The 26,202-nt window shown below is 36.2% G+C and overlaps 2 protein-coding genes across 2 annotated transcripts in view; one reads left to right on the forward strand and one right to left on the reverse strand.

Annotated features, from left to right (window-relative positions):
- Window positions 1–7,345: 7,345 nt before the first annotated feature.
- Window positions 7,346–15,914, reverse strand: oxsr1a (oxidative stress responsive kinase 1a). The gene is made up of 18 exons (XM_016525036.1): window positions 15,647–15,914; window positions 14,153–14,265; window positions 12,984–13,092; window positions 12,732–12,873; window positions 12,560–12,615; window positions 12,090–12,199; window positions 11,898–11,999; window positions 10,621–10,754; window positions 10,444–10,492; window positions 9,820–9,885; window positions 9,616–9,738; window positions 9,477–9,515; window positions 9,281–9,394; window positions 9,087–9,154; window positions 8,327–8,379; window positions 8,146–8,214; window positions 7,989–8,053; window positions 7,346–7,897 (listed from the first exon to the last, which is right to left on the reverse strand). The coding sequence occupies exons 1-18, from the start codon at window positions 15,714–15,716 to the stop codon at window positions 7,823–7,825; spliced, it is 1,557 nt and encodes a 518-aa protein (XP_016380522.1). The 5' UTR covers window positions 15,717–15,914; the 3' UTR covers window positions 7,346–7,822.
- A 5,539-nt stretch (window positions 15,915–21,453) lies between these two features.
- cdyl (chromodomain protein, Y-like) overlaps window positions 21,454–26,202 on the forward strand; it is a 47,420-nt gene continuing 42,671 nt past the window's right edge. Inside the window, exon 1 of the mRNA XM_016525037.1 lies at window positions 21,454–21,840. Coding sequence (XP_016380523.1) covers window positions 21,814–21,840 — 27 coding nt within the window. The 5' untranslated portion in view covers window positions 21,454–21,813. The remainder of the gene's footprint in view (window positions 21,841–26,202) is intronic.

The raw sequence follows: 26,202 nt of genomic DNA on the forward strand, positions 1-26,202 counted from the left end.
ATACAGAGAACCAGGGTGCGAACTACGGGGGAGCTAGGGGAGCTCGGCTCCCCTTAATAAGACATGGGCTCCCCTGAAAACGGGATTTGTGAAATTTTGGGGGGTCTCGAAAAATATTGACAATGAGTTTATTTGACTTGCAATTTCAGTTTTGTGTAATGTGATCATCGTGGATTATTATGTGTAAAATTGCAAAAATATCATTCATTTTTAATGAGTGAAATAAGTATTTGACCCCTTCGCTTTATTTGAGTATTTGACCCCGACTTAGTACTTGGTGGCAAAACCCTTGTTAGCAATCACAGAGGTCAGACGTTTCTTGTAGTTGACCACCAGATTTGCACACATCTCAGAAGGGATTTTGTCCCACTCCTCTTTGCAGATCCTCTCCAAGTCATTAAGGTTTCGAGGCTGACGTTTGGCAACTCGAACCTTCAGCTCCCTCCACAGATTTTCTATGGGATTAAGGTCTGGAGACTCCAGGACCTTAATGTGCTTCTTCTTGAGCCACTCCTTTGTTGCCTTGGCCATGTGTTTTGGGTCATTGTCATGCTGGAATACCCATCCATGACCCATTTTCAATGCCCTGGCCCTGACGGTACATTGTCCCGTCCATTGTCCCTTTGATGCGGTGCAGTTGCCCTGTCCCCTTAGCAGAAAAACACCCCCAAAGCATAATGTTTCCACCTCCATGTTTGACGATGGGGGTGGTGTTCTTGGGGTCATAGGCAGCATTCCTCTTCCTCCAAACACAGTGAGTTAATGCCAAAGAGCTCGATTTCGGTCTCATCTGACCACAGCACTTTCACCCAGTTCTACACTGAATCATTCAGATGTTCATTGGCAAACTTCAGACGGGCCTGTAGATGTGCTTTCTTGAGCAGGGGGACCTTGCGGGCACTGCAGGATTTCAGTCCTTCATGGCGTAGTGTGTTACCAATAGTTTTCTTGGTGAATATGGTCCCAGCTGCCTTGAGATCATTGACAAGATCCTCCCGTGTAGTTCTGGGCTGATTCCTCACCGTTCTCATGATCATTGAGACCCCACGCCAGCTGCCTTGAGATCATTGACAAGATCCTCCCGTGTAGTTCTGGGCTGATTCCTCACCGTTCTCATGATCATTGAAACCCCACGAGGTGAGATCTTGCATGGAGCCCCAGACCGAGGGAGATTGACAGTTATTTTGTGTTTCTTCCATTTGCGAATAATCGCACCAACTGTTTTCACCTTCTCACCAAGCTACCTGGTAATGGTCTTGTAGCCCATTCCAGCCTTGTGTAGGTCTACAATCTTTTCCCTGACATCCTTGGACAGCTCTTTGGTCTTGGCCATGGTGGAGAGTTTGGAATCTGATTGATTGATTGCTTCTGTGGACAGATGTCTTTTTGTAAGACTTTAGCTGGCAGTACTTCCTCCTACCACTAGGGGTCACACTCCTGCCATGACCAGCAGTATTACTCCCAGCCACAAGGGGGCGCGGGATGTCTGCTGCCTGCAATCTTCCTCCCAGTTGCCAGGGGGCAACCATTGGCAAGAACTCTCAGCTCTGCTTGGCAATTATTGTTGATGATACTCACCTGTGTAGGGCCCTATTTAAGTTGCCTTTAGCCATTGTGTTTTGTTCAGTCTTGAGCCTACCTACCTGTGTATCCTGTTGCTAACTAGTCTTTTGTAAGCCATTGTGCTTGTTTTTGTTTTCTCCTTTTTGTGACTATTGGAAGCCTTGCTTCTGGTTTTGTTTGTACTTTGTTCCTTGTTTTTTTTGAATCTCTACAAGTAAAAATACTTGGAGTTTGTATTTCTCGTCTCCGTGAGATTTTGTCATTCCTCTGCACTTGGGTCTAGAAAATTCTCAACCTGGAGTTAGCTCACTCAGGAAGAGCGCCAGCTCTGTGTCTAGGAGATCAGGGTTCTAGCCCAGCTAAAACAACACTCATGATTATTTGTCTATAGTCTGGCCGTCCTTGCATCTGAATCATTACACTTTTATACATGTAACAAACTGAGATTAGGAGCACTACCTTTAAGAGATTGATACTAATCTCAGCTCCTTGCCTGTATGAAAGACACCTGGGAGCCAGAAATCTTGCTGATTGATAGGGGATCAAACACTTATTTCACTCATTAAAATGCAAATCAATTTATAACATTTTTGAAATGCGTTTTTCTGGATTTTTTGTTGTTGTTGTTCTGTCTCTCACTGTTCAAATAAACCTACCATTAAAATTATAGACTGATCATTTCTTTGTCAACAACGTACAAAATCAGCAGGGGATCAAATAATTTTTTCCCTCAATGTGTATATATATATATATATATATACTGTATATAAATGAAGAGTTCAGATGCAAAAGCCTCTAAGTGCCGTCTGAACTTTTCATCTAAAATGAGCATTTTTATCAGGCTCCTATATTTATGTTCATTTATTTCACTTTAATTCGTTTGGGGTATTCACTCGTGCTGTTTGGGGTTTGGGGACCCCAGACAACAAAATGTGATAATGCTTTTTTAAAAACAATTTTAATTTTACTCAGTTTATTAATGTACTCTACATTTGTGCAGTTTTGGGAGGATTTATGGTATTTTTAAATTTATATAAATAAATTTAAAAATATTTTTAAATAGGTTTTTTTAACGTTTTATGTAAAATACACATAAAAGACCCACATTCCTAATTTTAATTCATGGAGATAACATGGCCAATGTGCCATAGCATAATGGGAAATTATTTCCATCTACTTGAAAACAAACACTTTTAAAATTAGAAAAACATGAAATTTCAACTACAGCCACCAGATGGCTCAAGAGCATTACTCAATAGCCCATTTGCCATTTCCACATAGGTATAGATCTTTTCACAAGTGTTTTTATTTAGATTTATGTTAAGAGATTATAAAATCATTATTGTAATAATAAAATTTGCAATTATGACACATGATTACAGTCAAACACGTATGTGGTGTTATATGTGTGTATTAGTGTATATATGTGTGTGTTTGCATTTATTCTCCATTGTGGATGTGCTGCGGTGTCCCTTTATCATTTCTATGCATGTTCTTCATTGTAGCTGATTTTTATTTGACAAATTATGTAAGAGAGAGCCACTCATGTTATGTCACTTTTTCATGTTATGAGTGGGTTTTATAGGCGTTGGGGGGTGGGTTTTTCCTCCACCGTGGATGTGCTGTGGTGTCAGCCCTTCAGTTTTTGTGTGTTGTCTGCATTGTAACTGACATTTTTGACAAAATAGCCTATGTAACAAAAAAATAATAATAATAATCAATATTTTATAGTCTCCCATTGACTTCTATGGGTGCATTGTGGTGGATTTAGTTATTTTATTTGACAAATTAAAAGGAAAAATAATTTCCCCATTCATTTCAATGTGGGGTCTCCAGATAACCCAGACATCCTGATTGTGACTCTTTTTTTCACACTAACATACAATTATTTGACAAATTAAAAGGAAAAATAATTTCCCCATTCATTTCAATGTGGGGTCTCCAGATACCCCAGACATCCTGATTGTGACTCTTTTTTTCACACTAACATACAACCAGATATCAATCCAGTTTAATGTTATTTATTTTATTTTATTTTATTTTGTAGAGCTTACCAAGTGTTGATAATGTACAAAGTTCTCATGCCATTTAGATAAAGGGAACTTTTTTATTATTATTATTTCAGCAAACGTCATTTGGGGTCAAAAAGACCCCAAACAGCACCTAAGGGTTAATGGCATAGAAAATGACCTATACATTGTCATTAAAGTAAAATTACTGAACCTAAACATAGGAGCCTGATAATTCAATTCAATTCAAGCTTATTTGTATAGCGCTTTTCACGATACAAATCGTTGCAAAGCAACTTTACAGAAAATTAAGTTTCTACAATAGATTTAGTAGTAGTTTATCAGTAGTGACTGTCAGTTAATGTACATATGGCAGAAATGTACGGAAAAATCAATTAAAGACAATCAAACAGACGATGAACACTATTAACAGCAATTATAAAATAAAATGATAAAAATGCTAATTTTAGAAGAAAATTTCAGATGGCACTTAAGAGGCTTTTGCATCTGAACTCGTCATATATATATATATATATATACACATATATACAGTGCTTAACAAATTTATTAGACCACCACTACCCAATGTAAAGTTTGTGCCACAGCTGCCCTAAACTAACAGTATTGGTGATTACCAAAATCATTTTTTCATGTTTCTGTAATGGTTAATCCGCCAATATGTGTAAACTCGCTAAACACTACTGTGTTTATTACTAAAGAGCTCAAACAAAATGATTTTGGTAACCACCAATACTGTTAGTTTAGGGCAGCTGTGGCACAAACCTTACATTACTTGTATGTGAATTATATATATATATATATATATATATACACACATACACACATGCACACACCCACATATATAACACTATATTATACGATTGCACACAACACAGTGAAATACATCTAGATTTAAAGTTTTCAAAACTAAACCAAAGGGAACTTGAGTAGTACTTTGGTTCTAAAGTATAAAAATTCATTAAAAAAATAGTGCTGACAGTAAGTGTAATGTGTAACTCAACAACATAACACTAGCAATAAACCGGAAATAAAGTGCCACAGAGGACTATTATGGATCATGAAGCACTTCAACATCATTACGCAATTCACTATAGACAAGTCTGCATGGAAAGTGTCATAATTTCATTCTTTATTGATTATTATTAAAAATAATTGGGTACACATGCACTGAAAATCCCAAAAAGTGAAATACAGTGTTCTACTATTGTCCTTAACACACCATACTGAGAGTGATAGTAATACCTCCATTGCTGTTGTCGTGACAATTAATTCCTTGAAGTTCAATAAGATAAAACCATGAATTTTTTTTTTTTTTTTTAAAGAATCTAAAAAAAAAACCTTTGAACTGAAAACACTTAAATATTCCACTGAAATGCAGCAAATCCCTCTTTTGAAATAACTGCATACATTTGCTTGGTGTGGAAACAGGAGCCTTCCAGACTGCTGACAGAACAGAACGGTGGAATGATCTCAAGACAACTCACCTCAACACACAAACATCACCACAGAAATATGAGCACGTAGAGATCAACAAGATCTGATGTGTCAATCTGAAGACAAATCATCTTATTTAATAAGTATTTTTTAGGGATTTCTACGAATGAGAAACAAGATTATGATTTCAATTTTCAAAGTGCTCCGTTGAATTACTTCCAATAAATTCCAGAAAAGGACCAGCCACTTGTGTACACGACACGTGACCATAAATTCATTATCACTAACATGGTGAGAAAGAGAGTGAAACTTGAGGATTTGAAATGTTTTACAAGAAAAAAGGCAAAATATTTGAGGCTTTTGTTGAGGTTTTAGAGAATCATGACAGGGCCAACAACAATTTAGACCATCAAAGAAATGAAATCATTGTGTTTAGGCTTTGAATTGACAGTCTATTTAAAGTATCTGAAATATCAAAAAAAAAATTAATAAAAAAATGTCCACAATGATTACAGTAAGGTGGCATGCCATTGTAATGAGTTGTTACCCATTTAAACACACAAACACACACAAAATTGACATACCACATGCATTCCTTCCAAGAGTCTCACCAACCAATGACGAACAAAGACAGCAAGGCAGAAACTGAAATGTAGGAAAACAATAATAGCCCTCCACTGTTGACAAAGTAGAATTCAGTACACAAACTATTCTCAAGTCATGCTAATGTAATCATTTAGGGAATACATTTTTTTAGTAATGAAACGCTTTGAGCCAAGTGTTGCGTTGTTCGACTGTGAACAAAGAGAAGCCAACAAAAAGACATCAGACAAACCACCACTTCCACTCCATAGAAAGGCCAACTGTGAATGGTATTTATACTGTTTATATTATATTTATAAACACCAATTTGATTATTTACATGTTTTTTTTCTTGATCAAGTACTCATTAAGATGCCCCACCCACATTCATTGTTGTATTCACACTAAATATATATATATATTTTTAACAGTCATTTGCACATACACACAAAGTAACAGCGAACAAATCACTGACCATCTTAAAATTTACTGTTTGTTGGAAGCCAAGGAGAGAAAATAACTGGGAAAAATAAAAATGAAATGGAGTGTAGAGCCTCAGTAAGAAAAAGAAAAAAAAGTTAATGCCAAAAATACTAGCATTATGACCATGTAATTTTGTTTTTAAAAGGTAAAAAATACCAGTTGCATGTGAACACATTTTCTGCCTATATAACATGGAATCAGACATCAGTCTGCAGCGGAGATGAGATGATATTAAGCAAGAAGATGTAATTAACTTAAATATTTACAAAGACACAAACAAACCCACAAATTCAAATCCAATGAATCCTATTGCCAATATTACTTGGACATGGGATGAGTCCTAAAGTCACTTTTCTTTTGTTTCTTGCTGGTCAGTGACTGAGTCCCATGCTTCACTGGTCTTCACTTCATTAACAGTGCTTGCAAGGCTGGCAATGTATTGCAAGTCATATTTTTCCTTTTTTCTATACATATATTTGCATTCAGTTCCACGTATAGACTACATTCCAGCTTTGTTTTGCTTATAGATTGAGAACTTTAAAAATGCGTTTAAAATCTTCCGTTGAATAATAGAATATTGAGAATTCAAAACGTAACTGTCAGTGATTTTACCAAAAATGTTAATGCTAATCATTTGCTGCCTTGCAAGCACTGGAATTTCCTTCAAAGAAAAGAAAATCATAAAAAATAAAAAAAATCAGAAATCTAGTTCTGTAACACTATCCAAACAGCTGCCACTATACTTAACAGATATGCATATAAATGAAACTTATAACATTATGCTCAATCAACAAAATTGCATATACCCTCTTTCCAATATAAAGTGAAATGCACAATTTCCAGAGAATTAAAATTGTTTTCTGAAACAACAGCATATACATCCTTTAAGAGAGAGATCAGTTTGATGAGAACTCTCAAATTCTTCTTGTTCATGTTTTTTTAACAAGCTCAATATCTCATTTCATCTCTCTTTCACCTCCTGTTTTCATAAAGAGCCGGCAAAATTAAGTGAGAGCAAAATGATCAGCATATCGTAAGTTACAAATCATTCATGCAGTCTGGCATTAGCCCATGCAAAACGATGGGAATGTATCCCGATAGTAAGAAAGCAGCTGAAACGTGTAACTGTGAGGTGCAGTGCACAGGTGAAACATGTCTGTGTTGTGGGTGACATGGCTCCCATGTTTACTGGATAATGTGTAAAACCATACAATGTTGATCGCTCCAAAATGACGGACCATATTACAGAGTGATGTACTGAACAGCTGACTTTATAGGTGTGCCAACATGCACCCTTAAATGCTATTGAATGACAACCCTCCCCTCCACCCTCCATTAAGGTACACAGCTGAAAGCACACACAGTAACTCATTCATTTCACAGATGAGATCCACAGCTACTGTCTACCTACAGTTGTAAATTCAGTAGTACTATCGAAAGTAAGGCATTCTTTTGACATCTTACCAGTATTAGGAGTTGGTTCAGATTGTGCAAATGTTTAAAGCAACAGAGAAAACAAAACATACATGAACACTGTAAACATCTGAGGTGCGCTCCTATGAAGAACTCGGATGCAGTCCTATTCGACATTTGTTAATCCTATGCGGTGTCAGGTTCCTTCTGTCTCTTTGGCAGTAGTGGTTTCTTTAGGCCAATGAAAGCATTTACAATGCACTTTTGTGCAAACAAGTCTGTTTTTTTCCCCCCGTTGCTGGTAATACTTTTTGTTTTTAACTTATACTCAGCTGAGCGAATCCCATGAGTTTAACGTCGTCTGGAATTTCAGAGCTGTCCACTCCCGATGCCTAAACGGAAGAAAGACAAACATAGTGCCAAATATAAAACAACACCTCCGATGAGCAACTGACCGCTGCATCACATCATCTAATAACTTACCAACTTGAAAGTGACATTTTTGTGGGTTTGTGGATCATCAACGATTTTCTGCAAATTGGCTGCAACTACAAAAATTCATAGAAGAAACACGAATTATTTTCAGCTTTAGTCTTTTTAGTGTCAAGCTGCAATTTTATTTTTATCTCGACAAACTCACCAATGACTAAGTCTCTCCCATCCACCAGTCCTGCAGACACAAGCTCCTGAGACACTCCATCGGCTGTGTCTGGATATAGAAGACATTCAATTAAACACATTTTACAAGCTTTGTGATTGAGATTACAGTTTTTCAACTTAAGTGGTATTAGCAAGTCAATCGAACAGTAAACTGCACAAACCTCTCCCAGGCATGAACTCAAATCTGATATCGTTCAGCTCTTTCTTTGTATTCCTGTTGTTAAAACAAAGAAAGTGAAAACGTATAAGAAACAAGACATTATCAGAAGGCATTTTGATTATTGCAGAACTGTAAGGACCAGTGTTATTGTAGTATTATTTAACATACTAATATTGTATTTATTCATATTTTGAATTAGCTGTTATTTTTAAATTTTTTGTTTTCATTTTAATCTTAATGTTTTGATCATTTTTAAGAATATTGTATGTGCTTTTGCCATTTTTATTAGTTTGATTCAATATTTCAATTGAGTAATTCTTAATAGTCGTTTTAATGCTTCCACTTTATTTCAGTTAGTTGCCAAGGCAACATTTCTGATTTTCATTTACGGTTTCCATATAATATTTCCATTTTATATTATTTCATTTATATAACAAAAAACATTTTAATAGTTTTAGTTAACAACAACACTGTAAAGCCCATGCTTTCAACCCTGCACATTTACATCACTTTCTATTTCTCAGTTATAACCTGAAATATTTGTATTGTCATTGAAAAGAGGGAATTATATCAGTTTAACCCAAAAATCTTACTATTACTGTAAGTTACTGGGATCAGTGCTTGCGTTTACTTTTTATACAATGTAAAAGAATGGGTGAGCCAACGCAACCATGTGGAACAACTGTACTAACTGGCCTCAACAGTATGGTTAACGCTTAACTACTGGATCCATCTGGTTAAGTCACTCAAATGGGAAATACCTTAATCTTAGTACCAGGCTGATGGGGATTTTGGCTGAGTCCTGCCCTGTTGTAGTAGGTCCACCAGCCTGTAGGGATACAATTTCAAGACCTAAAGTCAACCCGTCCCTAAATTATGAACCAAGTCCACTTGTTTGGTCATTCTCACTGCTGATACTGTTGTCACACATGGGACTCTTCACAGCAGAGCTCACCTGGGAGCCTGGAGAGGACGCTGATATCGTGGCAGTGTCATCCGCAGCATGTGGCACTTCAGACTGTCCTGCAGCTGCTGGCTGCAGGAAGCTTGATGGATCTGCTGGAAAGATCTTTGAAAAAGGCAGAAACAAGATTTTCTTAAGAATGGCTTTGAGGTAATTCAGAAAGTAGGAAATGGAACTGAACTCCCACCTCAGCATTTTGTACAGCCTCCTCCTTTACTCTTGGTGACTAAAAAAAGACAATTGAAAGACTTAAAAAATGCTTTATACAAATCCACAGACTAGAACAAAACAGACGTTAGGTAACGGTGTAGCAGATGAGTGTGTACCCGTAAAGCGGCTACTGCTGCCTTTCCTTCCTCACTCTCCAAGTCCAGCTCATCATCACTCCATTCCCACTCTCCATCCTCAGTCTTGTGTAGTCGACCGCTGGATCCCGGAACCCTCCGCACCTATTTACACAAACAACAAAATTCTTGAAGCACAACTACAAACATTTCTGTATGATATTTGTCAGTAAATTTGTCACCCACCTTCCTTGATCTCTCTCCTATTGTTGGAGCCCTGTCCAGCAATTTTTCTTTCAAGTAATCATTATTCTGTGAAGGAATTGTGGGAAACAAAATTCTAATTTCATAGTAAGCTACAAGCCAGCGGACAACAAATTTATTGCATATTTATAAATAAGTTCTAAATATAATCATTATATTATATTATTATATATTATGAATAATTCCACAAATGTAATATTTTGGTTAAAACTGTGAGATCAGGTTATTCTAATAATAAATTTGAGACAATAAGTACAGACAGCATCCTCTGTGGGTCATAATGCAGCACTGCAGTGCCGTACAGGCCTCTGTTTACACACTGACTACAGTGCCACTGAGCCACTAGGAATGAAAGTCTGCGGAGGCAGCACTGCGTTTGTTACAATATGGGCTGCATCCCATGAGCAGGAAATGGCCTTTAGGAACAAAAAGTATTTGTTACAGTAAAGCAGCATGCTGGACCAAATGTTTAGGTGACAATGATTGTAGCCAAACTTAATTATTTGGCCTGCTGGATGCAGCAATTACGTAAAACAGACTGCCCATTTGTGCACTTAGATTACCAGTAAATGAATGTTCTTTACAAATTCGGTTACAGTATCTCACCTTGGCTTTTGTGAAGAACTTGTGTTTTAAAAGTTCAGCAGCTGTAGGCCTGTTAAAGAACACCGAATATTAATAATATGACCAAAAACTGTTGGTCTCGACAGTTTTCTGGCCACAACGTCATAATCGAAGATTCCAAACACAGAGTCAGCGAACTTTAGGGAATAATTGCACTACCGTTTTTCTGGATCCTTCTGGAGGCACAAGGAGATCATCTTCCGAAAAGATTTGCCGTATTTTTTAACCATCTCTTTATCTGTAACTCCAGTCTCTAGACAAGGAGGGTCATTCTGCAGGGTTAACATGAGAACCTAAACCAAAAAAAAGGTAGAAATCAAGAAAAACCCAGACAAATCATTACTGTGGAAAAAGTACAGACAAAAACATTAAGCAACCAGAGGCTCCGTGAATTGAATGATTATTGCAATAGAGTGACTCATTTTTGAAGGCCAACCCAGAAGTTAGATTTACCCTGGATCCCTTTGGCAAAAAGCAAATAGGATTTTTCCATTAGCTTTTGGATTATTGCAGAAAATAAGACTTTGTGACAAACAAAAGATCATGATTCTTACACATTTTGTTCATCAAGTTGCAGCTTCTATTAATTTTGAAGCCTAAATACAATTCAGCAGAAGTAAAAAGTTGAAGTTAGGTTATAAACAAACAACACTGTAGTTGCATGACTTCAACGTCAGCACTACTAAGCTTTTGACAAATCTTAAAATCTTTATTTAAAATCTACAAACTTAGTTGCAATGTTTGAGTTAGAATAGTTTGCAAGAGCAGGAATATAAGCACAACAAGGCTGTAAAAGAGGACTACTGAGTAGGTTTTCCTGTTTGGCGTAATGAGGTTTAATGTCCTCGACAACCTCTGTGGTCCTATTTAGCTACTTATTAGCAACCACCTTTTTCAAGACACATAAACTTTAAAAAATAATGATTGAGGTATTACTTAGGGCTGCACGATTATGACAAAAATCATAATTGTCGATTATTCCCTTGAAATTGTAATTGTAATATCACAATTTACATTGAATGATGTTTATACCATTGTTTGATGCAACTGCATGCCGTATTTTTATATGAAAATAAACAAGCCGAAAACACTCTTACTGAAAAACCTTTAGTGCTTTTCTATAGTATTAAGCCTCAAATGTCAAATATACACCATAATTGTAATCGCAATTAGAAATTCGATTAATTGTGCAGCCCTAGTATTACTGATGTATTTTATGTAGCATAAAACATGAATTTGAGCTTGTGTTAACTGCCAATCTTAAGGCATTTAACCAAAAACCCATTCAAAAAACCCACTGACTTCAGGACGATGGAATCAGAAGTGCAAAATGCCAACTCGTTTCCAGATTTTCGGATCATTCCTGCATCACTCTATTGGCAGGTTTCATAGCAGACTCTCCATGAACTGAAAACGAACAATGACTTGCTGCATACCTTCATTGGAGGATATTTGTGATATGGAGCAGCCCCGGTTGCCAGCTCAATAGCCGTAATCCCAAAACTCCAGATATCAGCTTTGAAATCATAACCCCTAACCTGTGATTGAGCAAACACATTCTGTAACAGCCATTCAGTTTCCAAAATATAGGTAAAAGGCAAAGTAGGAACAGGTGAGACAACACTAACCTGCTCCATCACCTCAGGCGCCATCCAGCATGGAGTTCCTACAAACGTCTTCCTCACTTTGTTTCTAGTCATGTCTCCACCAGTTGCTAAAAAGGCACTAACACCAAAGTCTTCGGGGAGAAAAGCAGACATCAAAACTCTCAATCGTCTGACCCAAGATCGCTGCAAGTTGTGTATTTATTATATACTTTTCATGCCATTCAAAGACTTTGAAAGCAAACAGAATTATATTGCCTCTTTTCCTGTTTGCTTCTACCAAAAAAAAAAAACTTTTTTCCCCTCTAAGTATAACATTCCGCATAAAGTACATAAACACTATGAAGGCAATCAAATATTACATCTAAATAAGAATATTTTGCATTCCTTCGAAATAATACAAAAAACAGTATGTTTAAATCCTAATATTAAGCTAATTACTTGACAATAATCAGAAGAAGACAAAAAATAATGTATTGACAGTGGAACTCCACCTGCAATTTGAACAGAGCCGTCTTCTCCTAAAAGAATATTTCCAGCCTTCACATCCCTTTACAGAGAGAAGTACAGGTCAGTGTATTGCTCAGTGACTCAAAATGAACTCAAGAATGGAAAATGAAGCACATATAAATGTAATTATAGGCAGACACCAAACCATCCACATACCTGTGAATCTGACCATTTTTGTGCAGATAATCGAGACCTTCTAGCACCTCTTTTAGTATGGTGGCAATGCTGGCCTCATCCATGACACCCGATTTGTGCTCCCCTTTGGAAATGATGTACTTAATAAAATCAAGAACTGAGCCTGAAAACAGACATGAATGGGAAGATTTTGTATTATGTTTTACTTTATTTTCAATAACTTTCTTGTTATTGTTTATTCAATACATGCTTTTAAACAATGAACTAACTGACCACCACTGAGCAACTTCATGACCAGCCAAAGCTCATCCTTGACCACAAAGGAGGTGTAATAAGACACAATATTTGGGTGATGGCACTGGCTCATTGCCTGGATCTCTTTCTAAAAAAAAGAAAAAGAAAAGGAGGAAAGAAAATGTTAGGAAGCAGTAAATGTTTAAAGCTAAACAGAGGTTTCTAAAAGGCAATAATGGTAAGTAATTGCAAACAAAAGATCCCATTCAGATCACTATGAGTGCTCAACCATGTCCTTGTGGGTCAAATTACTTCAAGATGTGGCCATTCATGAGTTTTAAGCTACAGAACTGAAAGAGACATTCGGTGAATAGAAGTCTTTCAATACAGATTTAACCCAAACTAAATTAATTGATTTAAACCTATTCTACATCATAAAAAGGCACCTTTTCTGTATGAATGCAAGTGTAGCTAGCTAGTCTGGTCTCATAGGCCATTCTAACTCTGATAGTTTAATCACAAACCAGAAAAGTCTTTCCTTGTGTCTGTGCCAGTTTAATCCTCCTCTGATTGACAGACATGTGGCTGCCTTGCACATGACCCGAGTTACATCATGACCCCATCATTTGGCAAAAAGATCATTAACCGAGGGGAATGGAACAGACCCTTCGTCAGATGTACATTGCATATTTTCTAAAACTTAAATATTCTCAGACAGTCAATATTTGTGCCTATATTTAGTGGAGTTTGTCTCAACCTCTGCAGTTTTCTTGCATGCTTGCAGAATAGCATAAATTACTTAAATTATTCAATTACCAAGAGATTCAACTAATCTATTTTTGTTTGAAGAACATTTGCATAATGCACAGATTCTGTGTAGACAGAATTTTTAATTTGGAATGTACACACACACATATACATACATACGTGTGTGTGTGTGTGTGTGTATATGTGTGTATATATATATATATATATATATATATCTCACATGTTGTAATTGCGGGAAAGATTAATTTTACTCCAATGCACATTTAATTATGATTAAACAATATAGGCTGCAGAATCATTTATTAGAAAACATTACGCTTCTAAAGAGAACCAGACAAATAAACTACCATCCATAAATAACCGGTTTAAGCAGAGACTCCATCCTAATCAAATACCTTTAGGTGGTGGGTCTTATTTTATGAGCAGTAAGCAGACATTACCAGAAGCTCATCCATGCTGGTCTGGCATTTCTCAAGATTGATGCGTTTAATGGCCACCTTCTCTTTCCTGGGTTTGCAATATGCTGCCTGGACCACAGCTGTTGCTCCACTCCCTATATAACAGCAGAAAAAGATAAAAAAATATCTATTTAAATCAGATTAGGTAATACAAACAAAAAAATCTGCATATGAAATAACATACAGTACTAAGAAAATATTAGAGATGACAGATGCAGAGGATTATAGTATTCACAATCCATAGTTGAAATGAAAAGTGAACGTGCGTTCTTAAGGACAATTTTGACTTTTTCTTTTTTAATTTTGGCAGAAAATTTGCCCCTTTTTTGGAATTTTTATATTTTACCCTCATTTCCTTTCATAAATCTATTTTATACTGGGTACACAAAATAGTTACACTCAGGACCTTAAGGAAAAAAATTTCCCCATTAAAAATGCTATATTTAATTCCAGTGCCATTTAAGCATAAAATAATACATTGTTTGTTAACAGGCTTTCATTTTGTTGGGAAGGCTCACTCCCCATTGGTTGAACTTTGTTTTCGAATGACGTTGGAAAACACTAGTGTCATCATTGTGATGTGACCGGATTACAGAAAATCTAGATCTCAAGATCTATGCATCACGTTATGCTGTGTGTGGGCCCCGTTTCAATCAAGACAACCTGCTCTAAAGATATGCAATATACTATGGTTTATTTTTGTTATGAAGTTACAACGCAAAACGTGTAAAGGCCTCACGTGTATATCGTTTACATTTTGGCAGAGCCTGGTTACTCAACAGTAATTAATTTTTAGTAGTTAAGATCAGGACTGATGTTGGTTTAAAAAAATCTAAAGTGAAAAATGACTAAACATTTTTTAGGACAATTTTTGGACATTTTTGTCTTCTAAGGACCTGAGTGTATAAAATGGACTTATGTCTTAATATGTCTCCATTTCATATTGTTCCACACTTCCTTTTACATGACAACTTCCCTCGCCAAAGGGAGCTGAAAAAACCAAACCCAAATGTCCCCAGGACAAGAAAATTAGCTCTGGTTATGTGTTTTTATTAGTTAACTAGTTAAAGTGATCTCAAAATACGTCAAACTTTCATCTAGATGACAGCCTATCTGCATGAACATTATATGAAGCAGCTTGTCACTAAACTAGCCAGCATGTTGTCAACTGTAATGGTTCTTAAACCACCAAGCAGCCCATATGTCATGTACAACGTTATATCACGATGAAATCCCCAAATCAATCAGGAAATCAGCCATTGTCCGCAAAGCATTACAGTCTGCTGGCATGTCGGGTGGCTAGTTAGCATGGCTAACACAGACTGAACATCTTCCAGGCGCGATGACTCAATTACTGATGGAGATCAGAAATAACACAGACCATCAGGGCCCCAGAGATCATAACACAGATGTCTTAATTTCCGTTATTCTATCATTGCTGTAATCTAGATGCTGATGTGTGATGGTTTAGCTCACCGATCACCTCCTGAAGCTCATAGTCATCCTTGTCGATAGACCAAGGGTGAGAGCTCGGGTCTTCGGACATGACTGCAGTCAGATCACGACAGCCGTACGCTACACTGCACGCTTACACGACAGCAAGCGCTGGAAAACGGACGATCGGGATTTAGGCTCGATGTGCTTATGCTGATCTTGCCGACCGCTCTCAGTCTCAACAGCCAAACTTTGCCAACAGAGATGGTGACCCCGCCTTAGGCAGAAAATGCTCTTCCTCGTGTCAAAATCTTGGAGGCAACCAAAATTATGCCACGTTACGCCACCTACCGGTCATGACGCATAGTCACAGGGGAGACCAGCACAAGTATTGCGTCCTCAGTCACTCTGACCATATTAAAAATGTCCTTTTCTCTTTAAAATCGTAAAAGTTTGTTATACTGTTGTACTTAACATGAGTCCTTGTATGTAACTATTTACTGCACTTTAAAACAGTAAAATACTGCTATAGTAAAAAGAGTTACTTGATTAAATGTAGCTAATATTTGAACATATTTAAATCATTTTTTATACACTATCCTTTTAAATGAGAAGTAAAAGAAACGAATTAGTAAAAAGTATAAAATAAATGAAAATGTATAGCTGTATTTACTGTTTAAAATGTAAAAATATATTTTTATGAATATGCTTAATAGCCTAGTTATTGGGAAATATATTACAGATAATATAATATAAAAATATATTATAATGCCTATTGGGAAGTAGGCATTCCCTGTTTATGCATTATCGGGTGTTGTGTTTTAAGTTAAAATGTATGTTACTCAATTGATATTTTATTATTTGTTTATGCACGCATTATTTTATGCGTGCTACCCTGTAGATGTTTTGTGTTTATGTGGGTATCACTGAAAAATATTTTTGTTCTAAAAGAGATTAAAGTCTTTTAAATGTCAAACATAACAGCATTAAACACTATAATGCTAAAATAACAATTAATTTCATTATCCTTATCCAGTCCTATGCAAAGCATGCTGGGAACTAGAAATACACCCAATTTCCAAAGTTATCAAGACAGTTTCATTAACTAGAACATATTTATAAAAAGAAAGAGAGAGAGGGAGAGAGAGAGAGAGAGAGAGAGAGAGAGAGAGTAAAGAAAAGAAAACAAATCAGTTAATGCAGAAATGTATGTTTAAATTACACACAATATTAAGTTAATGATATAATTTAATTAAATCAATCAATCTGATTTCTTTAACCAAACAATAATGTAGGCTAAATTGTAGTTACAGGTGACCTGAATAATTTTTTAGAGTGAACTAAACATCTAGTTTCTCGTATGGAGAAATCATGTAAGGAGCAGTGAACACTGCGTAGGGAGCCGAATTGAAGTGCAGCACTGCCACCTTCTGGATTTCTTTCGAATTAAAATATTTTGTTCTATATCATTTCTATTAATCGATGAACTGATTAATAAATTACTGCATGTATCTCCATATGGGGAACTATCTATCTACATGTTCATATGTGAAATTCCGAGATTTTAAATGCTCCACTGAAGACTGTGAGACATACGTTTGTTTAATTTATTTAAATAGTATTCCCTTTATATTCATTGTTACATGCTCAGATCATTGTCGTTGTTATTGTTACATGTATAACACAATAATATATATATGGCCAGCAGCAGCCCTGGTTATAATTGGACATAGCTGCTGGTGAAGCCACCCATAAATATAATATAAATATAATGTAATTTTATAGCAAAGACTATTATGTAAAGTGCCAACTTTAGAAAGATAGAAAGAAAGATTAATTTCTTGTTGATTAACCACAGTTGTAATTGATTATAATTTATTGTCAATGACATACTGTAATGTCCATTGTGAAAATGACAATACATATTTGACTCTGAAGATGATAACTTTCTAACTTTCCCCAAGCATTATAATAACCCTTGTATTATTAAGATATGATTAAGAGACAAAATGTCCAATATAAAATGTTTGATAGTAGCAATTATGTTATGTGACAATGGAAAAACAGGTGTTGAAAATTAATAAGCCACAAAATGTGGGGCTTTCCAGGTTCATTCAGTGGTAAACTGTTACACCCACATTTTGAAAGATTCAGTGTAGGGGAAGACCAATAACTTCTCAAGCAACGGACTGAACTTGAAATCTCAAAGTCAACATGTTCAAAACAGCTAGAAGAGAGTCTGAATTCTCGAAATTCAATATGCAAGCATAGACAATCCCAGCTCCAGGAAGCTTTCACGAGGAAGATCAGGTCCACCTCAGGAATTATGGACCAACAATGCCTGAAATCTTTAAATTGCTGCAGACAGGATAGTAATACTTTACATGAAGAAGATATGCAATGTAAGATGTGTCTGTCTACTAATCAAATCAAATGCCTACGAATTAAAATGTCTATAAAAAAGCTTTGTTTAGCTCAGTTGTGGGACAACAGCTTGTAATTAGTAAACATTGATGTCTATAAAAATGTACACCACAAAATAGTTTGCATAGAGTATTAAACAGCATCCCCACACTATTGTCAATTGCAAAGTACTGCTGCAAACTTCCTTTAAATGTTTGCAGAGTCTGACCCTTAAGCTGTGCTAAATGGAAATGTGAAACAGGAAGTAGGTTTTAACTCTAAGTTTGACTGTTTCAATCCTGTTAACTGTGTATATTACACTAAAAGTATGATCAACTATGACAAACCATGAATAATTCAAATATAATACAGCAATTTCCAGGAACACTGACATGGAAACTAATTACAATCTAACACTGCAAAACAATATTTTTGTTTATCTCTTCAATGTAAGTAAATGTAAAGATCCACACATTGTTTAGTTGTATTGTCAAGAAACGAAAGTCATTTTGCATTAACAATGTTGCACACAAAGCATATTTCAACCACACCCTGTCTAAATGGCCAGCTTGTAGGAATGCCACAGAGGTGAAACATATGTTAGGACTGCACCAACGGTTTTGTAATGTATAAAGGATCGATGGTCTGATGGACCTAATCATTGTTCAACCACTGCAAGCACTCGGACATTTCTTAGTTTATTTATAAAACGTATAGTTCCAGTACTTTGAATATGATTGGTTGAGTCATTTTCTAAGCTGTTGTAAAATACTCTATAAACACACATCTGTGACCTCATTACATCAGTATTACTGTGCCTGTGTGTTGTCAACCATTCTGTTGAAGAACTACGTTGTTAGGCATACGAATTAATTATTCGTTATCAGTAAATTATTACATTTTTGTTGCTGATTTTGTTAGTGATTTTAGAACAGGTCTGCATTGTGCCATACAACTGTTACGTATCCGGTCCATGAACTTCCGTCTGCTAGCCATCAGAGGTCACCCTTTCCATTTTCATTGACTCTCGCACGACACACTGTTGCATATCACCCCGGACTACATATCCCATCATTCATTGCACTGATTGCACACAGCACTGATTGCAACCCCCCATAGCTGTTCCAAAATCAACAGCTTCTTGAGGATTGCTGCTTTATTTTTGTCTAATATTCTATATGACGTAATATTAGGTAAAGTCTTTTATGTTTGTGACTATGTCTGCTGGAATGTTTGTTCTTTATGTACTTGTGGACTTTTTACCATCTTTTTACCATCAACCTGCCAGGGACTGCAGATGAAAATTAGCCTGTATGGCTAAATCTGGCACATTTACGTGATAGACTTGAGTGCTCATGTTAATGTGCATTGTCCCTTTTAAAATAAAAATAATTAGAAAAAAAACGATATGGGAGACTGGTGCTATAGTTGTTTATATCTCATCTTTTTTTTTTCTGCAATTACACAAATGTTTTTTCTCTAGCAATGGTTTTGTATGTTGGCTTCAAACACCTAATTCAAAACCATATTAAATTATAATTTTTTTTGTTCTTCAAACTGAAATACACAATAAAGACAGAGTGCATTGAGAAATTAGGTTATTGTAAACTAACACAATTTTTAATATCTCTCAAAGATTTAAAGTGATGTATCTAATAAACATAGTCAAGTTCTTCCTCATAAGTGCTCATCATAGCAGAATGGTACCTTGACTCCCTAAAACCAAATAAAACCCATTAATAAGGCTGAATCTTCCAGTTTTGGAAAGCTGTTGTCATTTAGTGTAAACAGTCAATGGGCATGCTGTCTGAGGCTCAAACTATGGCAAAGCATGCCATACAGCCAGATAAATGTGATGACTGAAAGTGGGAAATCTTACCATTGGCTGGAAACAGCAGGACTGAGGAAAAACACAGAGAGACTAAACAAAAATCAACATGGACAAATGTCAGACTACAACATGTGAACAGTCAGAACCCATTGTGGTGGTGATTGGAGCCTGTGTGGCACTGAGCCCTAAACTGGAAAAAGCCTGCAGATTTAAAACAAACAAATCCCAGTCCCGGTAAAGGACCCAAGACTGAAATAATGCTTCCCATAAAAGGCATGTACTGTAGCTTCATTTGAACCACTACAACACTACCAAACCTTAGTAAAGATCAAATAATACTGAAGTGGACCATTGAGAAGTTTACTGTAACATTTCTGCTCTGCTCTTTCACCTACTTCCTTGTTCTCTTTTGGCATCTGCTGAACTATTCTCCTTTCAGTTGACAACACATCTCCATTTAAAAAGACCATTTGCCATTAACTCCCATGTCTGAAAGGAAACATGCAAGAATAACAGGTTTGTGAATATGTCGATATGTACCTGAGACATAGATTTGATTATTTGGTTAATATAAAAACAACCAAAATCTGGAAAATGTATTATAACTTCTTATTTCCATTTTAACATATACTTAATTTCCCATTTTTGTTTGAAAGTGCTATGAATATCATGTCAGTAAGCATGTTGACTTTTATACTTTAGCAAGAGGATGTTTATCTGAATACTACATGGTGTCCCCCTCACAAATTCATAGGATTCTTTTGAGTTTGTCTTCTGACGATTCATCATAACTTCTGAAATAACTTGGAAAGTTTTATACTGATCTGATTAGGCAGTTCCAGTACTTCACACAGTTCTTGGAGAATTTACATTTGTAAAATGGAAAGAAAACAATGTTATTTACAGTACATGGCTCTCTATAATACTTTATTCTGATTGTCAAAGGTGATATTTAGTGGCCAAATACCCCTGCATAAGGCTGTATAACTCTCTTGGAAACCTCTGTAAGTAAAAAAAAAAAATTAAATGGGAACAACCACAATTTCAACTAAAAAACATTATTTCACTTATTTATTGTAGCCGAGTAATAGTGAGGCCAATCATCCTGTCGGGGTTGGTTTCAATATAACGACCAGCTGAATGTACATTTTCCCTTACTTAATGTTCAGATCTGAATTTTGGCATCTTTTAAACCCTAACTTGACATTATATAAATTACAAAACAATTAACATCTTGATTTGGGCTGTCTATATTGCTAATATATATATATATATATATATATATATATACATTTTTTAATTATCTCTAGTATTAAACATGTAAGAATAATAACAAAATAAGTAACAAATAAGACATTTTCATCAGTAAAATTTAAAAACCTTCATGTGCGTGCACAACACATGGAGAACATGGCATTCATGGAAATGTTAGACTGTCATTGACTACACTCACCTGGCACTTTTTTGTTTATTGTTTGAACTATTGCGGACTTAGGTCACTTATGTTCCATTAGACCTACACTCAAAATCAACATCGATAAAGATTTACAAAACACAGATGACCGTCGTCCACAGCCCTATCACGAGGGCTGCAGGCAGTGCAAACTCATCTCGACTCTAATCTGCGTTCGATTGAGACTTCCTGTGTGTGGTGGTAGAGCTGAGAGCAGGCGAGCGCGTAATCAGCACTGCCTACAGACTAGTTTACGACAACACTCTCTAAAATTGCCGCCTGGACCGACAAAAGTACTCGTTTGGACTTAATCGGGAATGAAACGCTTTATTCTCACTATAATGTTGTCGGGTAGACGTTGAGTGCGAGAACTAGACAGGAAAGAGATCCTCGGTGCGGGTCAAGCACATCTTACCCGACCAACTGAAAAAGGAGGAGAGGCCAAAAAAAGACAACTACAACTGGAGGAAAAAAGTGTCTACAATCCTCACGGATTGCCACAACGTTGAAGATTATCGTGACATGATGGCTACGGAGGAACTCTACGAGGTGAATGTCGGCAATTTTACCGTTCGTGTCCGTTTAGACGCAGTTAATCGATACTATTTGTGTGTAAGTAGTTGTACATATACGACGCGTCCCAAGGCTCGTGTGGACTGCACTAGCGAATAGTCTTAACCGACTTACTCACTCTAATACTAGTTAAAACTACGTCGGTAGGGTTGCATGCTAACAAAATTAACTAGTAGCTTGGGGTAGTGTGGAGCCAGTGTCGTCATGGTTGTTAGTTCGCGGAGTTTAGTGTGGAGAGATGCTGGTGGAGGCAGTGGATGAGGCGGGGGAGGGAAGGAAGGGCACTTTGGAGAGTGATGTTTCATCAAGCTAGCTTCTAACCATGAGGTTTGTGGGGTGTGATGGATACAACAGGACAGCTGAAAGTCAACGCCGTCCAGTATGTTGTATTCAGCTCTGCGGGAACTTTGTTTTGCCCTCTTTCCAGCAGGATTTTAGCTTCATTTGCAGAGCGTTCAACCTGCTCGGTTCAGAACTAGCCATCCAGCGCTGTTGTGTTTTGATCGCCTTTGCTTGACTTCACTTTCCAGTCATTCTCAAGTTTTGGGGTTGGTGTTATTATTAATTATAATAAGCAGACTGAACATGGTGTATCATTTCCCGTAAAGAAAGTGAAGTGTCGCTTGTTGGCTTGCTTGATGGATTGACATTCAATCTAATGACTTAAGTAATAATTAGTAAAGTAAATAATTTCAATTATCAGCCTTTTAAACTGGTGTTATGATGGAGAATCTTCGGAGTGATAAGTACATATTACATGTTTATACTGCATGAATATACTTGAAGTATTCAGTCACATCAATCCTCTGAATTATGTAAAAAATGGTTGCATCATGTATTGAGAATTGGTCAGATGAATATTTAGATACTAAGGACTACATATGAGATTAGAGCTGATTTGCTTATTTGGATAAATTTGATCAAAGGCATTAGAAAGTTGAGACGAAGAGAACAGATCTATTTAATCACGTTTGGCCATTTTATAAATACCTGTGTGAATAATGTCCCTATTTTTAAACACCTTGATAATACTGTCCTTTCAGCTGACAATACCAGAACTCTTAGTCATGATCCATTTCCATGTGTTTTCAAACGTATGGTGCTTTTTGGTTGTGGCTTGGGCAAATTGTTTCTTTTCAACTCTTTGCACCTCAAATTTTGACTCATGCATAATCTTAAAACTAAAAGGATGGTGCTGGCTTTATCAAAATCTGGTTTGCCAAGTCTTCTGTTCTCTACCTTCTTTCAACCTGATGATGAGTGAGGAAATAACAAGGTCTTTATTTCTTTTACCAGGATATGTTGCCAATAGCCTCAGAAAGAAAAAAGAAAGTCATGAAAATTGTTTAGAATGTTGTGTGTTTAATACAAGTGTTTTGAAGTGTAAACTTCATAGAACGCAAAGGTTCTGGATGAAACATCCCATTCATTTTCTCAATTAGCAATAACATATTCGTCTTTATAGACAGACCTGCCAAGCTTGTTAGCAGTGGTGTATGCTTCTGTAGTCTCTGCAAGTTAGTGTGATCCAAACCTTTTTAAAATTTTAATTAATTAATTTCCACTAAAGAGCTACACTACACATGAATAATAAGAGAAATCCACCAATCAGAGAAGTCATTGTTACCATGGAAACGAGAAGGCAGCAGTGACCACCCACTACCATAATGCATTGCAAATAACATAATCGAGCTGAGCATAATTGTAGAATGATATTTTGCAATATTCAAATATGTGAAATAGTTATGTGTATAATTAAAGACATTTGTCAAGTCAATTGTCTTTTATTGTACCATTGTTTCTGATTTGATTGTCATCTTTATTGAAAATTGTTCTGAAATCCCATTGGGGAAAAATACTTCCAGAAACATGAATAATTTTGACTCTCTCATGAGCTGGAGAACATTTTGGTGCTTAATTATTTATGTTGTTCAATAAAATTGATAGATGGTGTTTTAAAATATGTTGTAGTGTTCTGAGATGCTGCCATGACAAAAGAATGATCTGATTAACAAATTTAGGACAGAAATCGCACTTCCAATGTGATAAAAGGAACAAGAGCTACACCGTACATTTATAACTTTAACATATGAACTACAGACTGATGGGAAGAAAAAAGAGATACTTCACCAGAACTTAGACCACATGAATCTGTAAACAGTTTTCCAAATGCTACGAAACAGATTTATGAATTTCAAAATACTGTAGTGAGACATTAACTATGCACTTGCTGTTTAAGCTTTCTGCTTATTTTTTTGGCTATTTATTTTCCAATGGCAAGTCTTTTAAAATTGTGTGGTGTATATAAGAACTATATATTGGGTCTTCTTTCCAAGCTGATGTGATAAACCATGAAGCCAGTAGAAGAATGTGAATCTATAATGCCTGAAAGGATGACAGAGTCCATGATAAAAGATTAGGGCTGCATGATAAATCGCATGCGATTGTCATGCGCATCTCGTCAGTAAAGCCGGTTCTGTGATTAGTAGTAAATCTCCATCACATGCTTTCAGATGGAGCGGCATTTAATACACAGAGCCGTAGATCACTGACAAGCTACGCAATATCACATTCATAATCGCAGATGAATCGCCTTCAATTATGAACGTGGTGTTGCGTAGCTTGTCAGTGATCTACGGCTTCTCTAACGATAATCTCTAACGATAGACACTTTATTTCGCTGTAACGATATATACCGTCATACCGCCCAGCCCTACTTTCATTTAAGTTTGATTTGAGTCATTGTTTGGCGTTTGAAAAAAGATTGATGTTTCGGAGTGTGAATGGGGCTGGGAAATGATTCAGTATTGCTTTAAATCCATAGCAGAGCTGAAGTCTCTTCCAGACTGTAAAATAGCTCTGGTGAAGAGGATTGTTAAGAACCCATTTCATCCAGAACTAACTAAAAACTGAATGAGTCTTGACATTCCGTTTAGTAGTGTTAAGAAGTCTGCTTTTTAAAAGACATTACTTGTCTTTACTTATGAGCCATGACCATTTTACTGTGTTTTAATACTGTGTTTCTGTCTTGGACATCATGCATCTATTTTTTGTCCTAAACCTCAGTTCAGTTATTAAGTTTATTATTCAGATATTTAATTCAAACATTGCTGGGTACTAGGCCTGGGCGATAAAACGGTATCGATATTTATCAACGGTACACCTTCTTCGATAACGATAGAAAAAATGTTCGATATGGCGCACGATATAGGCACGTGCTATGAGTGACGCAGACAGCACACACGAACACATGCTGAAATGAGTGCTGTGCCTGCCTGTGATGAGGAGATTGTGAATAAAGAATGAATATTAGTCAAATTTAAAATAAACATTTGCATTTGAATGTTAGGTGTGCATCAGGGAGCGCCATCAGTGGCGCGCGAGATGGTGATGATGTAAGTGACATTGTTGCATTTTAATGTTTTGTTAGTCAAGCCCACGAGACGTGCCACTGCTGCGTTATTCATTCAAAATTAGTGCTGGGCGGTATGACCAAAAATGTATATCACAGTATTTTTCAAAATTATATGCTGATAACCAAGCATGTAATTATACACCTTCAGGTATGTATTATTTTTTACAACGAAACAGACAAGAAAAACGAAACAGATCAGAGACATATATCTTTATTATTAACCAACTATCTCATACTATAATTAAAACAACCTGTTGCTCGGTAAACTATGTGTTTTGAACATAAAATACATGGAATTACACATACTATTTTTGACATTAATTTATGAATATTAATTTGTTCATTAATTATGAATGTTAGAAAGGCTGCACTAAACCTTGTTCATTTGTGTTACCTTGTTTACATTTTAATTGTTTAGGTTTTATAATTTGTTGTTGTTGTTGATGTTTCAGCAAAAGAAAAGGAAATGCTGCACTAATTGTTACCTCAATTGTTTACATTTTTAAATTTAGGTTTTAATAAATATTTATGCATAATAAATGTTCCTTTAGTTTCACCAATTTTCTGCATGTCTCTAATTTACTGTAATTACATGTATTATATCGACATCGTATCGGCCAGATTGATTTCTCAATATCGGCATCGGCCATTAAAAATCCCATATCAGTCGACCACTAGTCAAAAGTACCGATATCGGTACTAGGCTTGCCGCGATAGACGGTGCAGACGGTGCTACCGGTGTTAAGCCGCAACACCGGTTACGTCACCTGCCCAACGCGTCACCGACCCCCACCGTCGTTTTGATTTTTTATAGCTGCCCTATAGCATGGTGTATTTTCATTTGTTTTGTTAATAAAAGGTCTATGTTTTATATATATGCTAAAGTGAGTTTGACGTTGTATTTTGTTGTTGCATTCAAGCAA

Source organism: Sinocyclocheilus rhinocerous, unplaced genomic scaffold (assembly GCF_001515625.1).
Source record: "Sinocyclocheilus rhinocerous isolate Xijiao unplaced genomic scaffold, SAMN03320098_v1.1 scaffold480, whole genome shotgun sequence".
NCBI classification, from domain to species: Eukaryota; Metazoa; Chordata; class Actinopteri; order Cypriniformes; family Cyprinidae; genus Sinocyclocheilus; species Sinocyclocheilus rhinocerous.

Bases quoted from the DNA above. Each gene is read 5' to 3' on its own strand.
- oxsr1a (XM_016525036.1), bottom strand. From the start codon at position 15,716: ATGTCCGAAGACCCGAGCTCTCACCCTTGGTCTATCGACAAGGATGAC. The intron at 12,616-12,731 runs GTATGTGGATGG...CTCTCTGTAAAG, and splicing joins AAAAATGGTCAGATTCACAG to GGATGTGAAGGCTGGAAATA. The intron at 8,054-8,145 runs GTGAGTTTGTCG...GAATTTTTGTAG, and splicing joins TGGGAGAGACTTAGTCATTG to TTGCAGCCAATTTGCAGAAA.